Consider the following 24,809-nt stretch of genomic DNA (forward strand, 5'->3'; position numbering starts at 1 on the left):
ATGAAACTCTTTTTACTTATTTCAACTTATATATTTTCCAAATTATATTATTATTCCAATAATAATAATAATTCAATAATTCCAAAATAATAATAATAATAATCCAATTATCTAATTAAATTAATAAATATATTATTAACTTAATTTAAATAATTACCATATTATTATCGGGGTGTTACATGAATCCATAGCACAAAGAGTTGTGACCGGAAGTAGAATGTGCATTGACTATAGAAAACTAAATAAAGCCACTCGCAAAGATCATTTACCTCTACCCTTCATAGATCAAATGCTTGAACGACTGGCTAAGCATTCTCACTTCTGTTATCTAGACGGTTATTCAGGATTCTTTCAAATCCCAATCCATCTTGACGACCAAGAAAAGACTACCTTCACATGCCCTTATGGTACATTCGCCTACCGACGAATGCCATTTGGCCTATGTAACGCTCCCGCAACATTTCAAAGATGCATGATGGCAATCTTCGCAGATTTTATAGATGACATCATGGAAGTCTTTATGGACGATTTTTCTGTTTGCAGTCAGAGTTTTGAAGGATGTCTATCTAACCTCGAAATGGTACTCGAAAGATGCGTGAAAGTAAACCTCGTTTTAAACTTGGAGAAATGCCATTTCATGGTTCAACAAGGAATTGTATTAGGTCACGTGGTATCTGACAGAGGAATTGAAGTGGACAAAGCTAAAATCGAAATTATAGAAAACCTTCAACCTCCGAAAATCGTTCGAGAAATAAGAAGCTTTCTAGGACACGCCGGTTTCTACCGACGTTTTATTAAAGATTTCTCAAAAATAACCAAGCCACTTACATGATTATTAATGAAAGACGCTAACTTCATATTTGACGAAAAATGCTTAACATCGTTCAACCAACTGAAAACATCTTTAATCACCGCACCCATAATGCAACCACCTGACTGGAGATTACCATTTGAAATCATGTGCGATGCGAGTGATTACGCAGTGGGCGCAGTACTAGGACAAATGAAGGATAAGAAGCTTCATGTTATTTACTATGCGAGTAGAACACTTGATCCTGCCCAAATGAACTATGCCACCACTGAAAAAGAACTTATAGCTGTCGTGTTCGCTTTGGACAAATTCCGTTCCTACCTGGTGGGGGCGAAAATTATCATCTATACCGACCACGCCGCTATTAGATATTTGTTAAGTAAGAAGGATGCCAAACCAAGACTTTTAAGATGGATCCTGCTCTTACAAGAATTTGATTTAGAAATAAAAGATAAGAAAGGTACTGAGAACGTAGTAGCAGACCACTTATCTCGTATCGAAGGGAACAAGCCTGAACAAATCCCAATTAATGACGATTTCCCTTACAAACGACTCATAGCCCAAATGGAAAGTGATATGTCTGAACTGACATTAAACAATACAGAAATAGAAGAATCCGTGGAAGAAGTACACGCGAATGCAACTCTACCATGGTATGCTGACTTTGTCAACTACCTAGCCGTCGGAGTACTTCCACCGGACCTATCTTATCAACAAAAGAAGAAGTTCTTTCATGACCTAAAACAGTATTACTGGGATGAACCCCTTCTTTTCAAAAGAGGGACCGACGGTATTTTCCGTCGATGTGTTCTTGAGGATGAAATCGAAGATATAATCTCTAATTGCCATTCCGCCCTCTATGGAGGGCATGCAAGTACCTCAAAGACCTGCACTAAGATCCTGCAATCCGACCTATTTTGGCCTACTCTATTGAAAGACGTCCATAACGCGGTTATAAAATGCGATCGGTGCCAACGCACTGGCAACATCTCAGGACGCGATGAAATGCCACAAACAGGAATCTTAGAAGTTGAAGTCTTTGACGTATGGGGGATTGACTTCATGGGACCATTTCCAGCTTCTTTTGGCAATAAATACATACCCGTTGCTGTCGACTATGTCTCAAAATAGAACGAGGTTGTAGCCTCTCCAACAAATGACACACGAGTAGTAATCAAGCTATTCAAAAACATTATCTTTCCCAGATTCGGTGTGCCGAAACTAGTAGTTAGTGACGGTGGCTCCCACTTCATATCGAATATATTTGGAAAACTCCTTCTGAAGTACGGAGTCCGACACCGCGTAGCAACACCGTATCATCCACAAACTAGCGGGCAAGTCGAAGTCTCGAATCGAGAAATAAAACAAATTCTTGAGAAGACCGTAGGAATATCCAGAAAGGACTGGTCATCCAAACTAAACGAAGCTTTGTGGGCCTACCGGACGGCTTACAAGACCCCGATAGGAACCACACCCTTCAAACTAGTTTATGGTAAATCTTGCCACCTCCCTGTAGAACTGGAACACAAAGCGTATTGGGCGATTAAAACCCTTAACATCAATTACACTTCCTTAGGAGAGACACGGATTCTGGACATCCACGAATTAGAAGAGTTGAGATTGGACACTTACGAGAATGCCAGGATCTACAAAGAACGAACCAAAAGATGGCATGACAAACGCATTTCTAGGAAGGAGTTTAAAGTCGGCGACGTAGTGCTGCTATTTAATTCAAGACTTAAACTTTTTCCAAGAAAGCTCAAATCTCGGTGGTCTGGTCCTTTTGAGATCACCAAAGTTCTCAATAGTGGTGCGATAGAAATAAAAGGTAGAAATAGTGACCCTTTTGTCGTAAACGGGCAGCGCCTAAAACATTATCATAATATAGAAAACAGAGACTATTCGAACAGTCTCAGACTCATAGAGCTGCCCGCTCAACACCAAACCTAGTACAACGCGACACTACTTTCGAACTTGCGACATTAAACAAAGTGCTTAGTGGGAGACAACCCACCCTTTTTTTCTTTTCGTTATTTTTCTTACAATCTAATTTTTTTTCCTTCTTTAATTTTCTTCTTTATTTTGTTTGCTCCCCCCTTCTTGATCCTTTGCAAACACTCTTGTTGTTTCTAGTAACTAACTTAGACATATTGGATACTGACAAACAGGAAAATTACTAACTAGTTAGTTAATTACTTTCATCATGCAACAACCAGAGACAGTTTTCAGAGGTAGAGTTCAACGCAGGCGGTATGATTATCTAGCCCGGAAGAATATGGCATTGACCATATATTATGATGGACCGACCATGGATAAATTAGGCATCCGAGATAACATCTTATATATGTTTAACCAACTTGGGTGGGAGAACGCAGCCATTAAGAGACGGTTTGTCACGTACCGTGAACTAACCTTAGAATTCCTGAGTTCCCTTGTATACATCCCTGAGCATGGTTACAGACTAAACAAAGGGTTAATATCCTTTAGGTTATTTAGCATGGACTTCACCTACACTCGTCGAGACCTTGCTGACCTCCTAGGATTCCCTAGCGGCCCTTTCGTCTTTACCACCCGCCAGGAGGACCTTATCGATGACATTGATCTCGATGACTTCTGGGGTTGCATATCCGGAGAATCCAACCCAAACCCGAATGAGATGCACTCACAAAAGATCCATAACCCTGCTATCCGATATTTTCATAAAATACTAGCCCACACCTTATTTGGTAAGGAAGAGAATAACACCTTAGTGTCCCGCGATGAACTCTTCATCCTGCTGTGTGTCGATCAAGGTCGACACGTCAATATAGTAACATTCTTGATGGAAAGATTTGTCCACCTTGCTAAGAATAACCGTACCCCAATAATCATAGGTGGCCTAGTTACCATGATAGCAGACGCCATAGGACTTGAACGCCCACTTTATGAGCTTGTACCTTTTGGAAACATCTGCCCAATGGATATCGAATTTTACTTTAACCGCAGAATCATAGGTAACATTGGGACGGATACCTTTGATTATCTAATCAGTAACGAAGTGGTCCGACTATTCACCTTGCCTAACCATGAGAAAACGAGTGTTCACAACCGAGATAACTGGCTCTATGACTTGGAGGAACACCCTATCGATCCACTTTTACCTCCCACTACACCGCCCAAATACGAGTGTATTAATGACCCTATCCATAAGGAAGAATCTGACCCTGAAACACCTCCTAACTATTATAACATTGTTGAACCGCTTCCTCCATCTTGTGCTGATAATCATGCCATGCTCATCACCCGTCTGAATACTTTCCAAGCTGACATCACCATTGTGAAAGAAGAGATAAAGCTCATACGCTCTGATGTCCTAGGCCTGATGGATATAGCCGTTGAGCAGTTTCATTATCTGAACAAAGTTGTCGCTGCATTGGGACAAAAACGTGGCTGAAATTACTGACCACTAATTTCTCCTACTCGCACTAAGCAATGAGGACACTTCTTTGTTTTGTGCGGGGAGGGAGCACTTTTATTTATTACATTACTTTTGTTCTATTGCTTTCATTTGCTATGTTATCGCTACATTTTTCTCCTATGTTACATTTAATTTCAATTCATTAATTCAATTGCTATTTATTTACGCTTATTTCATCTATTTATTTATTTCTGCATTTATGCTGTTAAATTAAAATTGCTTAGCTATTATTTATGATGCTATCAAATTCTGCTGCAACCTGTGTTAGAGGAAATTTTTGAAATTCAGCGCGTGACAACCGTCACTATAGGGTGACATCCGTCTCACAGACGTGACGACCGTCACGAATCTGGAACGATCGTCACACACCTGAAAGTGACCGTTACGAGCATATGACTGTTGTAGATGACCGTTACGCATCCGTTGCACGTGACGACCGTCACACCCCTGTGACGACCGTCACGAATTCCATAGAGCTTGCCTATAAAAGCAGGCGCTCTTTCTCCCCTTTTCCTCACCAATTATCACTCTCTTACATTCTGCTCTTCATCTATTAAATTCTTCACATTTTCTCCAAGCGTGTAACTCACAAATATTCCACCTCACCCACCAACACCAAAAGCTTCATACAACTCATCAATGGCCCGTCAAGAAAGAGGCACTCCCGACCTATCAACCGTCACATTCCGTGATGGAGAAGCCGGCGAACGCCAAAGAAGTAACTACCTCAAGTTCTACCAACGCTCCGTTCAAGCCACGAGGTATGTGGATCATGAATGCCTAAGGGAGTTAGGACTTTTGGAGGGTGTGGAATGGATGCTAGCTGCCTCCAGCCTAACGCAGCTTTGTACCACACCGCAGCCAACCTACAAAACGCTTACCCTGGAATTTCTGAGTTCCTACTCATATATCACACCTCCTGGAACTCAACAATATCTCACCGGTGTGGCCACATTTAGAATGTTCGGCACCGAGTATTCCCTTAATCAAACCCAGACAGCGAGAATGCTTGGTTTCCAACATGGAGAAGGTATCCATTGTTGCATCCCAGAAGGATGGTCAGAGATAGCATTCCAAGTCTGGCACAACCTCACCAACATGAACACAACGAGTTGGGATACGCTTAACGCAACATATATCCACAACCAAGCCATTAGATACTTTCACCGAGTCCTGGAGCACATCGTTTTTAAAAGAGTCAGCAACCACAAGGTAAACTCTAAGGAACTTTTCCTTCTCCACTGTGTGTTTGCTCAAATTGCGTTCAATGTTACTCCTTTCCTACTAGCCAACATCCAGGCTGCTTGCATGAGAGGCAGTCAGGCGTTTTGTTGTGGGGGAATTATCACCTCCATAGCATTAGGCTTGAACCTGGGAGATAGGTTAGCCGACTTACCAGCCCTGGAAGTAGAATTCCTCGACATCGACTACTGCCGTGCCTCACACCTAATCAAAGCAAGAGATGATGGGAAGTATCATCCTGTTGTCAGAAACAAGACAGTACGAAGCATCATCATGCCCAACAGGAACCGCACAGATCCAAGAGAAATGACAAATTGGACTTTTGATCTGGAGGCCCTGGAGCCAAATGATGGAAATCCTGATATTGGTACAGATGAAGTCGAAGAGGAGCTTGACAGAGGCATGCCTCAACCACCTCAAGAGCACGATGCAGAGACCTCCTCCCGAGGACAACGAAGAAGAGAACGAAGACCCGCCTCCATGGATAACATCTACGTCGAGATGTTGAGACACAACCAAATAATGGAAGACCGCCAAACAGAAATGATGCAAGCGATCCAGCAAATGCAGTGGGATCAGCACGATTATGCTCACTGGCATGATCAGAGGATGGCGGAACTTTCAGACTAGATGAGTGCCCTGACTTATCGCGTAGATGCCATCCAGGAGTACACTCAGCATGTAGGATTGGATCCTACCCAGCGAGGACGAGGTGAGCGCGCAAGAGCAAGAGCCAGAGCACGAAGAAGCCAACCGCGTAATGACGAGCAGTGATTTTTGTTTCTTTCCTTTTTACTTCTGTATATTGTCGCATTAAGGACAATGCATTGTTTAAATATGGGAAGAAATCCTTATCACTCCTCTACTTGTTTCTATTGCTAATATTTTCAGCCAATACAAAATTTTTTGCTTGTCCTTTTCAATCATTTTTATATATTTTGGCATAACAAAAATTTTCCTTAAGATTAAATGCATACCCTACGAGTACATAGGTTGTCTCGCGGAGGATTTATCAGGAAAACTGAGAAAGATCTAACAAAATTGATACCATCCCTACACCCTAGACCCCTTATTTCTACGAGATCAGTTTGAATAACCATTATACCGACACCTTAAGCCTCCATTCTAGATTAACCCCTAGTAGTTTATACTAGCAGTCAGCACCGTGTCAAGCACAAACCACGTGGAGAGCCGATGAATATAAGTGTTTGATGCCTACAAATTAAGAAACTCCTTCATACTGTTGCTATCAATAAATTGATAAAAGAACCATACAAAAGGTTGCAAAGTTATGCACAAAGAAGGAATAGAAACCCCAGTTGGTTGGTCCAGAGGTACCTGGTACTGGACTCGGTAGGGCGAACTACGGTTCGATCCCCCAAAACCTTCAAAAAGGGGATATATAAAGGGGTACCACACTAGTGTACCAGACCCCCGTGCTAAGAAAAGGATCAAAGTCACTAACCGGCTACTTCACTAAGTGTGTGCGGAGGCAAAGGGCTTAATGTGATTGCGCTAGAATGAAACCGGGTGAAATAAAAACAGAGACACTAGGTCGAGCTATAATTCGAACTGGCTTGTGTAAAGGAGAGATCTATGCTAAAGCTGAAAGCTCGTGTCGTCACAGTATCTTTGGTGTTTTACTCAATATCGGACATCCTACTAATCCACCTGACAACCACGTACGAATGGGTAATGTATTCGCGTTTAATTTTGTTTTCAAGTTGTGTTTGATTGAGGACAAGCAAAGATTCAAGTTTAGGGGAGTTTGATAACGCGAAAACACATCAGATAATTGCCTTAATTTACACCTAGAGATCACACCATTTCAATTAATATCCTGATTATTGTGCAAGTATTCGTGTTGTTTTTGCAGGTATTTGAATCTCCATGCACTAAAGAGAAAAATGAAGAAAAGGAAGAAAAAGAAGAAGAAACAAGTGAAAAAGCACAGAAAAACCAGAAAAACAGATTATGCAGATTTTGCTGATGTGACGATTGCCACACATTCATGATGCTCATCACGACCCAGGCTATGACGACCGTCACAAGCCCATGACGAGTGTCACGCGGCCACAAAGTGCGCTTTGAAGCAGTCAGCAACAGGCACCCAAACGTGCATAAATCTCCTCCAACAAACTTTCCCCACGAATTCCTCTCTCAAGACCAAATCTTCCTTGATTTCCTCAACTACCAAGACCTAATGGACACTATATAAAGGACTCAAATGGGAAAAATTGGGGACGCCTACTTTGATATTTACGCTCTGCAATTTAATTTTCAGCTTTCTAGCTTTCAGCATTTTTTCTTTCTTTCCAGCAACCTTGTTTCCGTTGCCTTATTGTATTCGCCATTCTTTTTATAGTTTCCCTTTTTCCAGTTAGTCATAGTAGTAGTCTCCTACACTGGGAAACTACTACACTTTATTTTATTTTAGTAGTAATCTGTATTAAAGAAGCAAAGCCTACCGACTTGTGGAGGACTGCTCAAGTGCTCCAAGAATCGTTATACTCTGTACTTCGATCTCCAGGTTTTTTATTGAATTATTATTGTTATTGCCCATTTATTGTTATAAGCATGTTTGCCGGAATGTTGATCTGTTTATGCCTTGCGTTTGCTTTATTTAATATGTCCGACTAAACTACCGGTATCGGTATGTAGCAACTCAATTTGATGGGATTTAATAATAACCGGTGAAAACCTTTTTCTCAAATAACATTTTAGGCTGAAGTTTTTAATCTAAATTTAATTAACTTTATCACAAAAGCGTGAAAAGCTATTTAACACGATTTTTGCCACGAGAGTGGGAAATTAACTAAGGTGAGAACCAACAATCGCGAGAGCGTGAGGCTCGAGCTGGATAGTAAAAATTAGGCATTGAGTTTAAAAACAGCGAGAGCACTTTGAAAGCAATTAGAACTTATTTATTTTCAAAAAGTAATTTTGACTTCAAATGGGACAGCGAAAGCGTACATTCTGACTTAAAGTTATAGGCCAAATCAACAACCACGAGAGTTTGAGATAAAGTCTTTTAAATAAACATTTTCTACTGAGAGATATTTGGCATTTAAACTATTCACCGGTGACTTATCGAATCCCTGACGATTGATGCGCTGCATACTGATCCCTTCCATTAATTCTTTCTTAAAACCGAAAATTCCCCTTAGATTTACTATATTACCCCCCGAACTTCTACTAATCAATTCCCTTAGCTAAACATAGTGACGTTAGTAGCACTAGTTTGACCATAGGTCCCTGTGGGATCGATATCTTTTAAAACTAAAGCGACTAGACTGTGCACTTGCAGTCAAGTACCCGACAGACTATATTTTATATATAGCCACGACAAGCATCAACGAAAACGTGTCATCTTTTGGAGAAGAGATTGTTTGTTACAGTTATTTTGAATTAGTATAAATAGGAGTCTTAGTGGTTAGGATTCAGTATGTTACATATTGTACAAAACTCACAAATTTACTCTAAGTATCTGCATATTTAGAAAATGAGTTGCTGAGAGAATGTACGTGTGATCATCATACTTTTATATTTTATGAAATCATTTACATTTTTGCCATTTATCTTCATTGCAATTTTATTTTGAAGTCTTCTTTACATTTTCTCTTTATATTTTCGCATTTACTCTTAAACTTTGAATGTTATTTTCAAAAGAAGAGCATTGTCGAAATGTTGATCTTTTGCAAAACCTAAATTAACAAAAGCACATGTCCTAGGATCAATCTAGTTGGTCATGTAAGTAACCAAGTTATTTTGAATTCGGAATACTAGCATTTGTTTACCAATTTCGATGGTAAACACCTCCACACCACGAGGTTGGAACCAGTTAAACTTTCTACCAAAAAGGGGGAGGTCCAACAAATCCATCTGAGCGATGAAAGAGGAGAATGCAAAACATTCAACATTCTGCGATAAAACCAAATCACTAACACTACCTATATGCTCATTCGGAGACAAAGTTGCATTAAAATCCCCTAAGACACACCAAATGTCACCACCAAAGATGGATTTACAAAAGCAAAGGTGATCACACATCCTCCTATTATCTAGAAACAACAATTTAGAATAAATGTTAACGATAAAACATATCGACTTAGTAGCACCCCATTCTAAGTAGACACCCAAAAAACCCGAACCAGAAAAGGATAAAAGAGCTTTACCTTTAACATTGCACCAAATCGAAAGAAGACCTCCACTATAACCCTCAGAAGGAGTAAAACTCCACTCACAAAACAAGTTTCCCTATAAGGAATAAACAAGAGCATTAGAGGCAGTTACAAACTTAGTCTCTTGGATGACCACAAACTCTAAGGAATTAAGACGAATGAGATCTCTAACCTTCCTCCTCTTTGCACTACACCTTAAACCTCTAATATTAAAGGAACACACCAACATCGACCCTTACCCCTTAACGACCGTGATGCTCTCTTTTTCCTATTTCTTTTCTAGAGTCACAAGATCTTTCGCAACAACCTCATCATTCACCAAATGTTCACAACTCAACTGTTTGGTATTCCTAAGAACCCTCGTAGTAATAACTTTATCTAATACATTAGGAGAATATGATAAGCTTGGCACCGAGATCATGTGATGAGAAGGAGAATGACCTACATAATCATCTAAATAAATCGACAAAGAGAGACTCAAAGAACTCAAACCTCCTTTTAGAATCGGTGTAGGAATTCTATCCTACATACAAAAGCCAATAGAAGTACAAGAAACATCAAGAGGGTTAGTCATACCTGACTCTCGATAAGGAATGGGGAGCACCTGGATTAACTAGTCAAGAATAGAATCCAGACCTAAGTCGGACGCTTAGTGATCTAAAGGATGGTCGACCTACAGATGATCATAGACGTGGGGCTCAACTCTAATCTCATACTCTTGAGAATAGGATGACGTCATATTTGAAGGATGAGACTGAGCTTTTGTGATATATTGATCATTGGAGAAGAATTCTCAACCTCAAAGAGAGATGAGAAACTCTCAAAATCCCGCCTTTGTGGGAGAGGGAAAGGAGATGTGAATAGACGGGTAGGAACTAAGAACTCTTTATTCAACAATCTAGTGACCAATACAATTGAATCAACAAACATAGGAGATACATTGGAGTTAAAGGATTTGATTGGCATGTCCTGATCCAATGGTTTTTATGACATACCAAAGGCCAAAAAGATGAGTCCACCAATGAACCATTGATATTAGTGCCCCTAGAACAAGAAGGACCATAATATCTTTGAAGAGATCAAACATCCAACAAATGACCATGTTGAATAATAGGTTGCAAAGATGGTTAAGTAAAATTAGAGCTTATAAAACATTGACTACCAATTAGTATGTCCAAGGACCCACATGAGTATTAGAATTTTCTATGACCGATGGCCCACGTGAGGAAGGATTACGCTCAGGGAAATGTGCATTTGAAATGTTTTCATGCAATGCAATTTCACGTGACATAAAAGGAACCAAGTAAGAATGAGAGGTCACGTGCTTTAGAGTATGAAGTGGAGAAGCTCCAGAACATGATAACCCATAATGTGCAAAGCCATCCCCTGCGTAAAAAATTCTTTCTCCACCAGCATCAGAAACATTCTTTCCTTCATCGTCCCCTGCAAGATACACTACCCCTTTGTGGAGAGAATCAATTTCTTCTCCAAAAAAAGCTTTTTTTCATCATATTATCAGTACATTCCATATTAACCAACATGGGATCAGATAAACCTTCTTCTTCACTATCAGAATCTGAGTCTGAACCTTCATCTAAGGTATGGCCATCAAAGTCAACTCCAACATCTCCTTTATTGAACATATCAACGACTAAAAGCTTTATAAAGTTATCACATAGAGGTTCCTTAACCACCCAGACCGAATAAGAGCTAGCTACAAAATTAAGGATAACATTTTCATCTAACAAAGGACACTCATTAACAACTATCTTAACTTTTTCGGTTTCAAAATGAACAACAAGAGTAATAATGGTATCGACCTTCACCACTCTGCCAAAAAGACCAACGATTTTAGTCAATATCTTCGGGGAGCAAGCATGAACAGGTATCCCTCGATAAGATAACCACACTTCTTTCTTGGCATGAGATAAGGAGGATGACCAAGAAGTAAGTATGGTGAAATATTGATTCCAAAAGCCTTCCTCTAAACTCCTAAACGATTCTAGGGCATCACCATCAGAGGAGCTGATAAAAATATAGTCACATCCATGTTTTAAAAGTTTAAATAAAGGGAAGCCAAAAAGAACGCAGCTCTCTAACACCTCCTTAATAACATGTTATGTTCCAGGATTCCTACAAGACGATGAGCTAGCCAGGTATGGTTCGGATCATCTTCAACAATCGATAAAACTTTGCCTCTTTCAGATAAAACATTCTTCAACTTCGAACTAGAGCTAGAGTGAGCTTGAAGAAGAACATATTTAAACAACATTGGGCCATCATACACGGCAGGATTCGTGTTATCAGAAGGAGGAGGATGTTGAGCCAAAGGATTGAGATTTGGTTTTGGAAAGAGCGTTGGATGACTTCTGAGTTTTAAGGAACCAAACCACACCCCAAAGATCTTCTTGTATTTTCTTTATATTTTTAACCTCTGCATACTTGACAGCCCCAAATTTGGATCCAGACTTGTTCCTTATATTATGAAGGAAGACCTACATGACTGCTCTGAAGGATGAGAAACATCGGCGAAGGGATGAAAGGTTTATTGAATTGTAATTCCTTATGTCGAAGCAGGTTACTCGACAGAAGCAAGGAAGTGTCGAACCACCTAGTGTGTTGAGTTGTGTTAGTGTGTGAAGTGTCAAAGCATGTTGCTTCATACAGGATTTCGACTTAGGCCTATTTTAGTAGTGTTAGCTATTTTGGGCTTTTATAGTTTTGGGTCTTGCCTTGAGGTCCAAGTTAACCTAAATCTATAAATAGAGGCAGTAACCTTTATTTTTATAATGAAGTGAATAGAGTATTCATAATATTATATTCATAGTATTTTGCAGTTGCAAAATGAATAAGAAGTTTTCCACCGTTTGTGGGCAGAGAGAAACTCTGTAGAACTTAATTCTTCTTCTCCTTCATCGTTCTTTACTTTCTTTCTCAGTTGTTCTTTTTTTGTTATCATTGTATGGGTGATAACAATCTTGTTCATCAAGATTGATTGAAATTCTCCATAGGTTGTGGTGGATTTCCAATATCTTGTATCAAGAGCTCCGATTTAATCGATTTGTGGGAAGAAAATCACCATGGCAACAAATCATCCAAACTCACTTTTCTAGCAAATCTTCTGATTCTCAAGAACAACAATAATGAGAATTGGTGCAAGCAGATAAATGTTGTGTTCTGTTATCAAGATCTTTGGGATCTTGTGAAGGAAGGAGTAACAACGCTTGCAGAAGACGCGACAGATCAAGAAAAGGTTGCACATAAAGAATTAAAGAAGAAAGATTATAAAACTCTTTTTATAATCCATCAATATGTGTAATGATGCAGAGTCGGCGAAAGAAGAAAGATAACTTTGAAATGGTTAATGATGCAGAGTCGGCGAAAGAAGCATGGGAAATTCTGAAGAAATCATTTAGAGGCACAGAGAAGGTAAAAGAGGTGAGGTTACAAACTCACAAAAGAACGTATGAATTGCTTCAGATGGAAGACAATGAAAGCATAACTGGTTTCTTCACCAAGGTTACGAAACTCGTGAATCAAATTAAGGTATGTGGAGAAGTGTTAACATCAAGATCTATTGTTGGAAAGATCTTGAGGTCGTTAGTTCCAAAGTTCGACCACGTGGTAGTAGCCATATAAGAGTTGAAAGATTTGTCAAAACTGGCAAAGGAAGAGCTTCAAGGGACGCTTGAATCTTGTGAACAAAGAATGACTGAAAGAGATGCAGGAAATTCGAAGAGTGATATGGCTTTGCGGGCTCAATTAGAAAAAGAAAGAAAAGGCAAAGGAAGTTGGAATGGAAACAAAGATAGAGGAGGCTACAATAATTCGACTGGTCGAAATCAGCAAGAAGGAAACTGGTCGAATCAGAGAAAACCCTGGAACCAAGGCAACCAAGGAGATGGTGTTACAGGTAGAGGAAGAGGTGGTGGTTAAAATCCAGACAAGAGTCACATCAGTGTTACAATTGTCAGAAGTATGGTTATTATTCGAGTGATTGTCCAGAAAAGCAAAAGAATGAAGAAACTTATGCAAAGCTGGTGAAACATAAAGAAGAAGAGATGTTGCTGATGGCTACAACAAGAGAAGAAAAGAGATTCAAGGACCAATGGTACTTGGACTCAGGATGCTCATCACACATGTCTGGAAGGAAAGATTGGTTTGTCAACATAAAGCTCTCAATGAAGAACATGGTGAAATTTGCAAATGACAAGACTCTAGCAACTGAAGGTGTTGGTAATGTTCTGATTATGAGGAAAGATGGCAAGAGGTCAGTAATTTCAAATGTGTTGTACATACCAGGCATGAAGAGTAATTTGCTCAGCATATGGCAGTTAGTAGAAAAGAATTACAAGGTGTCGATCAAAGACAAGATGATGAGAGTTCTTGACTCAAATGGAAGGTTGATCTTGAAGGCTCCAATGTCTCAAAATAGAACCTTCAAGATTGAACTAAATGTGATGGAGCATAAGTGTCTTGCAACAGAAGCCATCAGAGATGAATGGATATGGCATTATAGGCTTGGTCATCTCAATTTCAAAGACATCAAAGATCTAAAGAGAAGAAATATGGTTTCGGGATTACCAGAAATTGACATTCCAAACGAAGTGTGTGAAGAATGTGTGCAGGCAAAGCAGCATAAGAACAAATTCAGTAAGGATGCAGAAAGCAGGTCGAAGGAAATTCTTGAAGTCATATACTCTAATGTATGTGGTCCTCTCTAGGTGGATTCGATTGGAGGCAACAAATACTTTGTTACATTCATAGATGATTTCAGTCGAAAATTATGGTCTTACCTGATCAAGAAGAAAAGTGAAGTGATTGAGGTATTTTCCAAGTTTAAATCTTTGGTTGAAAGATAGAGCGGTCGAAAGATCAAGATTCTGAGGACTGATGGTGGTGGAGAATATGTGTCGAAAGACTTTGATGCATTATGTGTGAAAGAGGGGATTATGCATGAGGTGGTGCCACCCTGCACTCCACAGCAGAATGGTGTCGAAAGACTTTGATAATTTTTATATGTGCTGACAATTTGACAAACTCCCATGTATTGTTTCTTTAGATTGCTTGTAACAATTCAATCATAGATAACTTCCATTATTTATCGTTTAAGGCTTCACTATAATTGATTGGGTCAACACTTACAAGTAAAGAAAAATGAGCCAATTCTCCATCTGGTGTGACTTCATCTTCACCAGTCACTTCGTGGTCTTGAAGTCTTATTGGACGAACTCTAGTTATTTGAGGTCTCTGGCTTGTGTTAGCCATACCCTCTTCGACTTCGATTGTGTCAGGAATGTCAGCAGCTACTTTGACTGGAATATCGGAAATTGCTTCGACTTCGACTTCATTAGTTTCTTTGTTGATGCAATAGCTCACCAATGGCTTATTAGATGGATCACTAAAATTCCAATCCCATGCAGAATTTTCATCAATAATAATATCTCGACTCATCATGATCTTCTAATTTATTGGATTGAACATCTTGTATGCACCAGTTTCATGATATCCTACCAGAATCGTATGTTCACTCTCATCAAGCTTCCTTCTTCTAGCATTAGGAACATGCTAGTAACAAATAGAGTCAAACACCTCCATATGACTCACTGATGATCGTTCGCCACTCCAAACTTCTTTAGGAACCTTGTTCTTCAACTTCTAGGTAGGGCATTTGTTCAGAATATAAACAGTTGTGGTGACTGCTTCACCCCATAAGGATTTTGGCATATTCTTCTGCTTCAGCATGCATCTCGTCGTATCCAATATGGTCATGTTTCTCCTTTCTGTAGTTCCATTATGTTGAGGCATGTAAGGAGCAGTTACCTCATGTTCTGCACAAAATTCTTCAAACATATATGATGTATATTCGCCACCTCCATTTGTTCGTAGAATCTTGATCTTCTTTTCACTCTTGTTTTTGACAAGTATTTTTAATATCTTAAAGATTGCAAATACTTTGTACTTTTGCTTGATCTCATAGATCCAAAGCTTTCGAATATACTCATCGACAAATGAGGCAAAATACCTATTTTCACCAATGGTATGATCCTCAAACGGGCCACATACATCTGAATGTACTACTTCTAGTATGGAAGAGGATCTCATTGGCATAGTCGAAATGAAAGACTTTCTGGATTGCTTTTCGACTAAGCAACCTTCACAGAGTTTTTCGGGCATCTCAAGACTTGGTATACCAATTACCATATCTTGAGTAATTAATTGATTAAGTGACCGAAAGTTCAAATGTCCAAATCTCAAATTCCACAGTCAACTATGTGTGCGGTCGACAACAGTTTTTAGACATTGTACTTCATTCGAACTGATCATGGTCTTGAATATCCTATTCTTCGACAAAGGAGATTTCAAGACCAAATTATTTTGAGTGTCAAACAGTTCCAAGGCTCCATCTTTCATAATTACATAGAAACCTTTTTCGATCAGTTGTCCAACATTTAACATATTTCACTTCATTCCAGGTACATATAGTACATCTTTGATCATATCTTTTCCTCCATTGCTCCTTTGAATAACTATGTCGCTAGTACCTTCTGCTTGCAACGAGCTATTATCAATAAGTTTGACCTTACTCTTCTTCGACAAGTTGAAATCTGCTAACAACACTTTTTGACCAGTCATGTGATTCATCAGCCCGAGTCGAGGAACCATATCTTGGAGTTGACATGGTCATCTACAACTGCAACCATAACCACCATATCTTTAGAATCATTTGAATCTTTGTGTGCAAGGTTCGCTCCTTCCTCTTTGCCTTTTGTCACTCCTTTGTCTTTATTGTACAAACAATTCTTGGCTAAGTGATCCCATTTTTCACAATTAAAGCATTGCACATATTTTTTCTCTTTGTCTTTCTGATAGGAGTCTCCTTCTCCTCTTTTTGAGGATTTAGAAGCTCTATCATCGACCTTATGCTTTTGAGGGTTTGACCAAGACTTGCTCCGAGTCTTGTCTCATTTGCCTTTGAACTTGTTGGAACCACCATGCTTCTTCCAACCCTGAGCCTACAGTGCTTGTATCGAATCTTGAACCCTTTTCTTTCGACAATCATAATCTCATGCACCTCCAACGAACCAATCAAATCTTCCAGTTTTAGGGTTTCAAGATTGTTGAATTCTTGAATAGCTACGATAATGTGATCAAATAGAAGTCAACGTACGCATTACCTTCTCAACTATCATCTTATCAGTTAGGATTTCACCATAGTCCTTCATGAGATAGACGAGATTATGCACCTTCAACACATAGCCTGCAATCTTTTCATCTTCTCCCATATGCAATAATTCATATTGTTGTCGTAAAGTCTACAATTTGACGACTTTGACTTTCTCACCTCCTTCATAGTACTTGACAAGAATATATCATGCCTCCTTCGTCGATTCAACATGAGAGATCTTGTCAAAATTTGTCGAATCTACCGTCGATTGAATGCAATACGCGGCCTTGCAGACCTTCTTCTTCGCGACTCTCTGAGCATCAGTTGCATTCTCAACAAGCTCATGGATGTCATTAGTAACCACTTCTAAGATTTCATGAAAGTCCAATAAGAACTTCATTTGCTTGCTCCGTCGGTTCCAATTTCTACTATCAAGAATTTGGAATATCATTAGTATCATTCATCTTTGCAACGATTGATCAACAACCGAAGATCCCAGAAACACGATCACCAACGTGTGATTCTTGAAAACACAATCAAGAATCTAACCGAAACTCTATATATCAATTTGTTAGTGTGTGAGACACTTTTAGTAAGGAGAGAAAGAATGTGAAAGAATGAAAATAAGGATTAATATTATTGAATTATGAGTGTACAAACTGAATTGCAAAATATACATATTTATATACGACTAACGTATATACTAAATAACAAACCCTAATTAACTTTGAGCTTGCACAACTTAAAATATATCACAATAAAAACGCACAATATTTGGATGTTTCCGTTGTGCAACTATGCGATTCAATCGTCAAAGTTAATTCCCATCAAAATCAATAAGATGTATTTAGTGCTAGCTACGAAATTAACCAGCTTTTACATATAGGTGGGTATTAATGATCCACTAGAATATTCATTTACCTTTGATGCATTACATGCAAAAGAATGACATTTAAAATGAAATGGCAGCCTAAGTAGCGTACTTCCTTTGTAGTGTCCATCAACCAAAATATGGTTACAATCAACACACTACTTGGTACCCGGAAAGAATCCCAAGGTTCATCTCTTCTATTTTTATTACGTATGATCAAAAACCATGTCTCTATGCCTAGTTTTATTGTCTTTTCATGTGTAAGAGCAACAAACACATTCCCCTGTACTAGAAAAACGAATAAATTCATGTATGACATTCTTTATTATGAAAATTATAGGTCTAACTTAATTTCATATCTTTTTACAAAGCTATATTTTTCAAATTAAAGAAAATGTAGACGAGGCTACATTTTATGCTTTTACCTTACGAATATCATCATATTTGTTGGGTGCAATTTTCTTTATATTTGTGATATTATGTTGGATGTTACATTGGAAATATAACATAGTTAGAAACTTAGTTATTTTGATGGATCATTTTGGGTGAGAAGTTTATGTTTGTCGAAATCATATGCATTCATCATTCATAAACACAAGAAATATATTCCTCATTTTAGTGTTTGACATGTCCATTTATTGTCAAATAAATCTCTATATTTACCTAAAGTATATCAAGTTTCTAAATATATGAACAACACCAGAAATAAAGTTATTAATCTAATTATGTGTATTTGACCACTTACAAATTAATACACATCTTTATCCAAATTCTATCGAATAAACCCCTACAAATATGAATAACATAATTAGATTCATCAATTTATGTGTATTTGACCACTTACTATCGAATCAATTTATGTGTATTTGACCACTTACTATCGAATCAATTTATGTGTTTACCCAAATTCTATCAAATCAGTCGCTACACACAACAAATACATTTTTCATCAATTCAATTTCCGTGGCAATTAACACACCACAAAAGTCTCGTTAGCATTATTAAGGGCTGTGTATTTTGGCTTTTCTAAAAATAAATTTTATTGTGTACAAAAATTTACAATTTTTTTTCATAAAAACTTCAAATAAAAATTTAATTTAAATAATTATTTTTGATATTTTATCATTTTATTGAAATTATTGCTTTTTTGGATATCAAATTTTTAAAAAACAACTTAATTTTGAAATTACTTCAAATAATTTTTCATAAAATTATTTTTAAAATATAACTTTTAAAAAAATTACAACTTCAACTATATTTTAATCTTCAATAGAATATCAAAATTAGTCTTTCAATTTAAAATAAATAAACAAGTTATAATATTTTTAAAATAATTTTATAAAATCCATTTTTAAAAATACAATCATAATGACTAACAAAAGGAATAAACTAAAATAACAGTTGGCACAAAAAAGATTAAATAAAAATATTAATAGAGTAGAATACATATTGAGAACATCTTCCAAAAACATCACCAAAAAGACTAAATTATAAATATATTTAAACACTATAATTATCCCCGCCTCAGCATCCCAATATGAAAAAAACAAGTTCTGCATGTAAAGATAAAGTGTGGTTATTACTGGCTGAGGCCCCAACGTTCTCTTCACAGGTTAACCCTTTGACCAGGTGTTAGTGTTAAGCAATATTATAACCCAATTATAAATAAGCAGAAAGTGATATAAGAATGTTGGCCAAGAGGGTAGGACATTATAAGAGTAAGACAAAAACTACAAACATATACAAAACCCAAAGCATTGGTGAAAAATTTGTACTCGCACAGCAATTTGCAATAAAATAATCCGAGCATAGTTTTTTCGGATTCCACAGAGAAGTGTAGTGATTATTAATCTCTTTTATTCAACCATAAATACCAACAATCAATATGAACTCAGATTGTCTCTGTCAACCACAATGGGTGCTCTCAACTTGGAAGAATGTCCACTGAAATTTCATTTCATTCCTTATCCTGCACCTGGCCATATGATTCCTCTTTGCGACATAGCTACACTCTTCGCCTCTTGCGGTCACCATGTCACTATCATTACAACTCCTTCTAATGCTCAAATCCTTCTCAAATCCATCCCTTCCCACCACCACATCCGTCTTCATACTGTTCCGTTTCCTTCCTGCCAAGTAGGCCTCCCGCTCGCCGTTGAAAACCTTGCCTCTGTTAACAATGTTGAGAATTCCTACAAGGTTCACCAGGCTACCATGTTGCTCCAATTACCTATCAGCCAATTTGTGGAGCAAGATGCACCAGACTGCATCGTAGCAGATTTTATGTTCTTGTGGGTGGATGAGCTGGCGAACAAGCTTCGTGTTCCTAGACTCGCCTTCAACGGTTTCTCCCTCTTTGCCATATGTGCCATGGAATCGCTCAAGACACATAACTATGAGTCGTCTGTCATTAAGGGTCTTCCTCAATGTATCACCTTGAATGCAACACCACCCAAGGCATTGACCAAATTTATGGAACCGTTGCTGGAAACAGAGCTCAAAAGCTTCGGGCTCATTGTCAACAACTTCACTGAACTTGACGGGGAAGAGTACGTCGAGCATTACGAGAAAACCACAGGTCACAAAGCTTGGCACCTAGGACCAGTTTCTCTCATTTGTAGGACCACTCAAGAAAAAGCGGATAGGGGGCAAACGAGTGCGGTGAGCGTGCATGAGTGCTTGAGTTGGCTAAATTCAAAGCAGCCAAACTCAGTACTCTACATATGTTTTGGGAGCCTATGTCATTTCTCTGATAAGCAGTTGTATGAGATTGCAAACGCAATAGAAGCATCAGGTCACCAGTTCATCTGGGTTGTCCCCGAAAAGAAAGGGCAAGACGAGAGAATTAACGGGGATGAAAAGTGGATGCCAATGGGATTTGAAGAGAGGAATGCAGGGATGATCATAAGGGGGTGGGCACCACAAGTGGTGATTTTAGGCCACCCTTCAATCGGTGCATTCTTGACGCACTGCGGATGGAACTCCACTGTAGAGGCTGTTAGTGCAGGGGTTCCAATGATCACGTGGCCGGTGCATGATGAACAATTCTACAACGAGAAATTAATAACTCAGGTGCGAGGTATTGGTGTAGAGGTGGGGGCAGAAGAGTGGAGCATCATTGGTTTCATGGAGAGGAAGAAGTTAGTGGGTAGAGACATCATAGAGAAAGCTGTGAGAAGGTTGATGGACGGTGGAATTGAAGCGGATGAAATAAGACATCGTGCACAAGAGTATGCAGTAAAGGCCAAACGAGCTGTTCAAGAAGGTGGTTCGTCCCACAAAAATTTAATGGCCTTGATTGAAGATCTTAAACGGTGGAGGGGATATAAGCCATTAGATTCATAAGGATTTCAAGTTTTAAACATCATTAATTATCATTGTTGCTAAACATCAGAAATTAATGGCCAACGTGAGGCTAAGACCAACAAAAAAACATTGTTGTATTGCACTAACTGTGCAAATGCCTGTTTGGATTTACATTTACAAAGAATAAATTATGATATAGATACTCTTTTTTTCCAGGTTTTCCTAAAATTATATCATACAGGGAAGAAACAAAGTTAATTGCGTTGTAGAAGTCCCTATAACTCAACAAAGAAAGAAACAATCATAAAAATAAGCACATTCTTTTTTCCTTGTTCCAATGTGAAAGAATAGTATCTTATGCAATATAATCCCATTTCATAACCGATAAAGCAATGATAGCCATAGCATATTCCAGCATATTATTATACCGTTTTTTTAAAATATTTGTGATGATGTCTTTATTAGGTGTGTTTTCATTAAGGAAATGCAAACCATCCACTTGAACTAATAAAGCAATGATAGCCATAGCATATTCCAGCATATTATTATACAGTTTTTTTAAAATATTTGTGATGATGTCTTTATTAGGTGTGTTTTCATTAAGGAAATGCAAACCATCCACTTGAACTAAAATTACTTAACATCTACTTTTTATTTATTTATTTTTGGCTTCAACCTTGTCAGCAGAGGAGTATCTTTGGGGTAAGCCAAATAATTATATTAATAAAAAAGGCCAAAAAAATATCTTGGGGATAGAAACAAAAAACAAAACACCAAGAAAGAAGAAATTGTAATATATTCGGAGTCAAAACCTAAGTTAGCGATCTATTGATAGGGTTTGATGCAAGTTATAACTAACCCCACAATACTTTAATACAAAACTAAATTGCACTTGAGCATTTCTTATTCCTTTGTCAAAATTTTGATCCTCTTCCAAAGCATATTTCAATCAATGACTCAAAGTCACCACTCACCATAATCCTGAATTTATGATATCCTTATATTTCAAAATGGGTACATTCAGGGTTTGTCGATAGTTTGAATCATAAATCCATTAAACCATGACATTTGTTTTTCAGTATTGTAATAATAAATATTTTTGTTCTCAGATTTCAGTAATAAAACATATAAAACCTAAAAGACAGCATGAAAATCATGAACATAAACTGAAAATCTAAAGCTACATTCATGATTCACGAATGATCAACCTAAAGCAGATCAAGTTGCATATCTTTTATAGAGTTACAAAAAGTGGCAACAAGCAAAAATAACAAAAACAAAACAAAAACCAACAAAAACATAAACTTAATTCGTGCTACTTACTAGATCAAACTGTTTGAGTCTCATGATGAAAGTTGAACATTATGGTTGTTGCGGTGAGGGGATTCTCTTATTAACAGGCTTCATCTTGTGGTTGCTTCCGTTGTTGTTGTCGTCGGAAACTGCTTTGGCAAATGCCTCGACAATTCGACGCTGAGATTCGAGAATCATCTCGGTGCGCTTCATTTCCATATCCATCCGCATAGCTTCAATGTCCCTTGCCATCTCCATCTTCATTTGCTCCATCCTCACAAACCCGTCTCCCAATACCTTGATCGCGGACACAACCTCTCCCAATGGATCTCTTTCCCTCTTGTTACCCATTCCCTTCGTTGCGGCAGCCGGAGGAGGCGGCGGCGTCCCGTAGTTGTGATGCAGATTAGGGTTATACTTCTGATCAGAAGGAAATCTTGATTCAGGTTGTGCCGGTGGAAACCTAATCCTGAACCCTCCGCCGACGCCAACACCACCTCCACCACCGCTACCGCCACCGAAACCGTTTCTATATAATTTATTGATGCTTCTAGTGTTAGATCCGTGGCCGTTTTTGATATCCATGTAGAGATCTTGATCCTGATCTTCTTCTTCGTCATCATCGGGGCTATCTGAATCGTTGTTTTCAGATTTAACCGGAGAAGGACCTTTCTCCATGGAATCCATGAGTTTAAAGTGAACCCAAGCGGAGTTGAATCGAGAGAGAGGGAGTGAGCGAGCACGTTGAATCTCAGTGCGATAACGCTTACGAAGCTTCTCCATCTTATGACGGCATTGAACGGGAGTTTTCGCCGGAGAAGCGTTAGGGCAACGATGAGAAACAGCGTCAGCCACTTCTTGCCAATGAGTGGCTTTCAGGTTTCCACGGCCAAGAGAGTACCATTTGTCGCGATAAGAATCGATGAGGGCGAGGGTTTCGTCGGGGGACCAGCAAGGAGGAGGAAGACGACGAGTGGAAGGTGGGAGAGGGAGTGGGGCGGGGAGAGCGAGGGGTACGGCGATGGGTGGATCGGGAAGAGGAGGAAGGGTGGTGTTTGAGGGGGAGGAAGCCATTGAGGCGGAGGAATGTGGTGGGAGAAAAGGTGGTGTTTGTGGTGAAGAGAAAAAAGAATGGTTTAGGTTTGGTGGTGGTGGCGTTTGGTAACATATTTGGGTGGTGGTGGGCGGCAGATTTTGAGATGTGGACAGGATAGGACAAGGGGGACACCACCGAATTGGTGGGGGAAGAGGCTAACATGCGCTCTGCTAGCAACACGCGCACTTACTTCACACGTGATGTTCACGTTTTTTGGTCAAAGCGTGATGTTCACTTTACCCCGGACAAAACTCGTTGGAGTACTTAACTTCTTTTCATCACTTCTCTAAGAAGCCTACTCATAATTTTTTTTTAAAATTAAAATAGTTTTAAGTAAGTGAGTTTTTGGTTTTGGTTGCTCTAATTTATTTTTTTCTAAATCCCTATTTTTTATTTTTTTTATTTTTGTCATTTAAATCAAAATTTATAGAAAATCTACGTATTTTATTTTTAGAGATTAATTTTTAGAGATTAAAACCAATACAAAAGTGAGATATATGGACTGAGACAATTTTTTTTTTACTAATTTACATGAACAAAGACTATTTAAACAAAAATAAAATCCGCTTTCACCCCTTATTACATATGCATACCATATCTTTGAAATTTTAAAAGTGCCCCGTTCAAAAATATCTCTTTGAATGCACCTAAATCACAACTAAAATGTATATTATAAGATCCACCACACCTTAGTCAAATTGTGATTCGGAGATGCATCTTCTTATGAGTATTTGGTGCATTGGAGATGCATCTCCGAAATGTTCCTTGAATTTTTTTGAAAATATGGTAAATACAAAAGAGAATTTATTTCGGAGATGCATATCTGAAGTCCTTCCTAAATCATATCAAAACAACACCATTGTCCAAAAATTTAATTTTTGTGAAGTCAACTTATATTAACGTAAAATGGAAGTAAAATCCAGTTATATTAAAGTAAAGGATGGTGAAAATTCATACATAAGTACAAAAATCAAGATAATTCATATATAAGATTTATCCAAAAATACCCACACAAAAAATTAATACATCTCAATATAAACTACTGGATATGTCAAACTCTCTACCTCCTTCGCTGCATATACTACACGATATTCCGTAACTCATAAACCATGTGTTCCACTAGGGACAACTAGGGTTTGTCATCCACAAAAAGTCATGACTCTATGGTTGTTCTATCTATCTCTGCAACAAGATGACATACCGTTGTCACGCTCACTGCCTTCTTATCCTAAACCTTAAGTACCTTTTGGTTAGCTGGGCCTAGGTAGTGAAATATTTGGGAGAGGAAGAAGTGAAATATTCTTTTTTTAGAGCTTTTTAGAAAATGAAGAAGGATGAGGATGTAAGGGTTCTGGTGCGTTGAAAGAAAAGCGTCTGGAGATGC

At 38.3% G+C, this 24,809-nt stretch overlaps 2 protein-coding genes across 2 annotated transcripts; one reads left to right on the forward strand and one right to left on the reverse strand.

Annotated features, from left to right (window-relative positions):
- Positions 1–19,441: 19,441 nt before the first annotated feature.
- LOC127073380 (scopoletin glucosyltransferase) lies at positions 19,442–21,248 on the forward strand. Its single transcript, XM_051014534.1, has one exon. It carries the CDS (start codon positions 19,645–19,647, stop codon positions 21,073–21,075), a length of 1,431 nt encoding a protein of 476 aa, XP_050870491.1. The 5' UTR covers positions 19,442–19,644; the 3' UTR covers positions 21,076–21,248.
- Positions 21,249–22,198: 950 nt separating this feature from the next.
- LOC127073381 (trihelix transcription factor ASIL2) lies at positions 22,199–23,687 on the reverse strand. The gene has a single exon (XM_051014536.1). It carries the CDS (start codon positions 23,401–23,403, stop codon positions 22,399–22,401), a length of 1,005 nt encoding a protein of 334 aa, XP_050870493.1. The 5' UTR covers positions 23,404–23,687; the 3' UTR covers positions 22,199–22,398.
- Between the last annotated feature and the right edge of the window lie 1,122 nt (positions 23,688–24,809).

This window comes from Lathyrus oleraceus, chromosome 4 (genome assembly GCF_024323335.1).
Source record: "Lathyrus oleraceus cultivar Zhongwan6 chromosome 4, CAAS_Psat_ZW6_1.0, whole genome shotgun sequence".
NCBI classification, from domain to species: domain Eukaryota; kingdom Viridiplantae; phylum Streptophyta; class Magnoliopsida; order Fabales; family Fabaceae; genus Lathyrus; species Lathyrus oleraceus.

Excerpts from the sequence above, each read along its gene's own strand:
- LOC127073380 (XM_051014534.1), top strand. The coding sequence starts at position 19,645 with ATGGGTGCTCTCAACTTGGAAGAATGTCCACTGAAATTTCATTTCATT.
- LOC127073381 (XM_051014536.1), bottom strand. The coding sequence starts at position 23,403 with ATGGCTTCCTCCCCCTCAAACACCACCCTTCCTCCTCTTCCCGATCCA.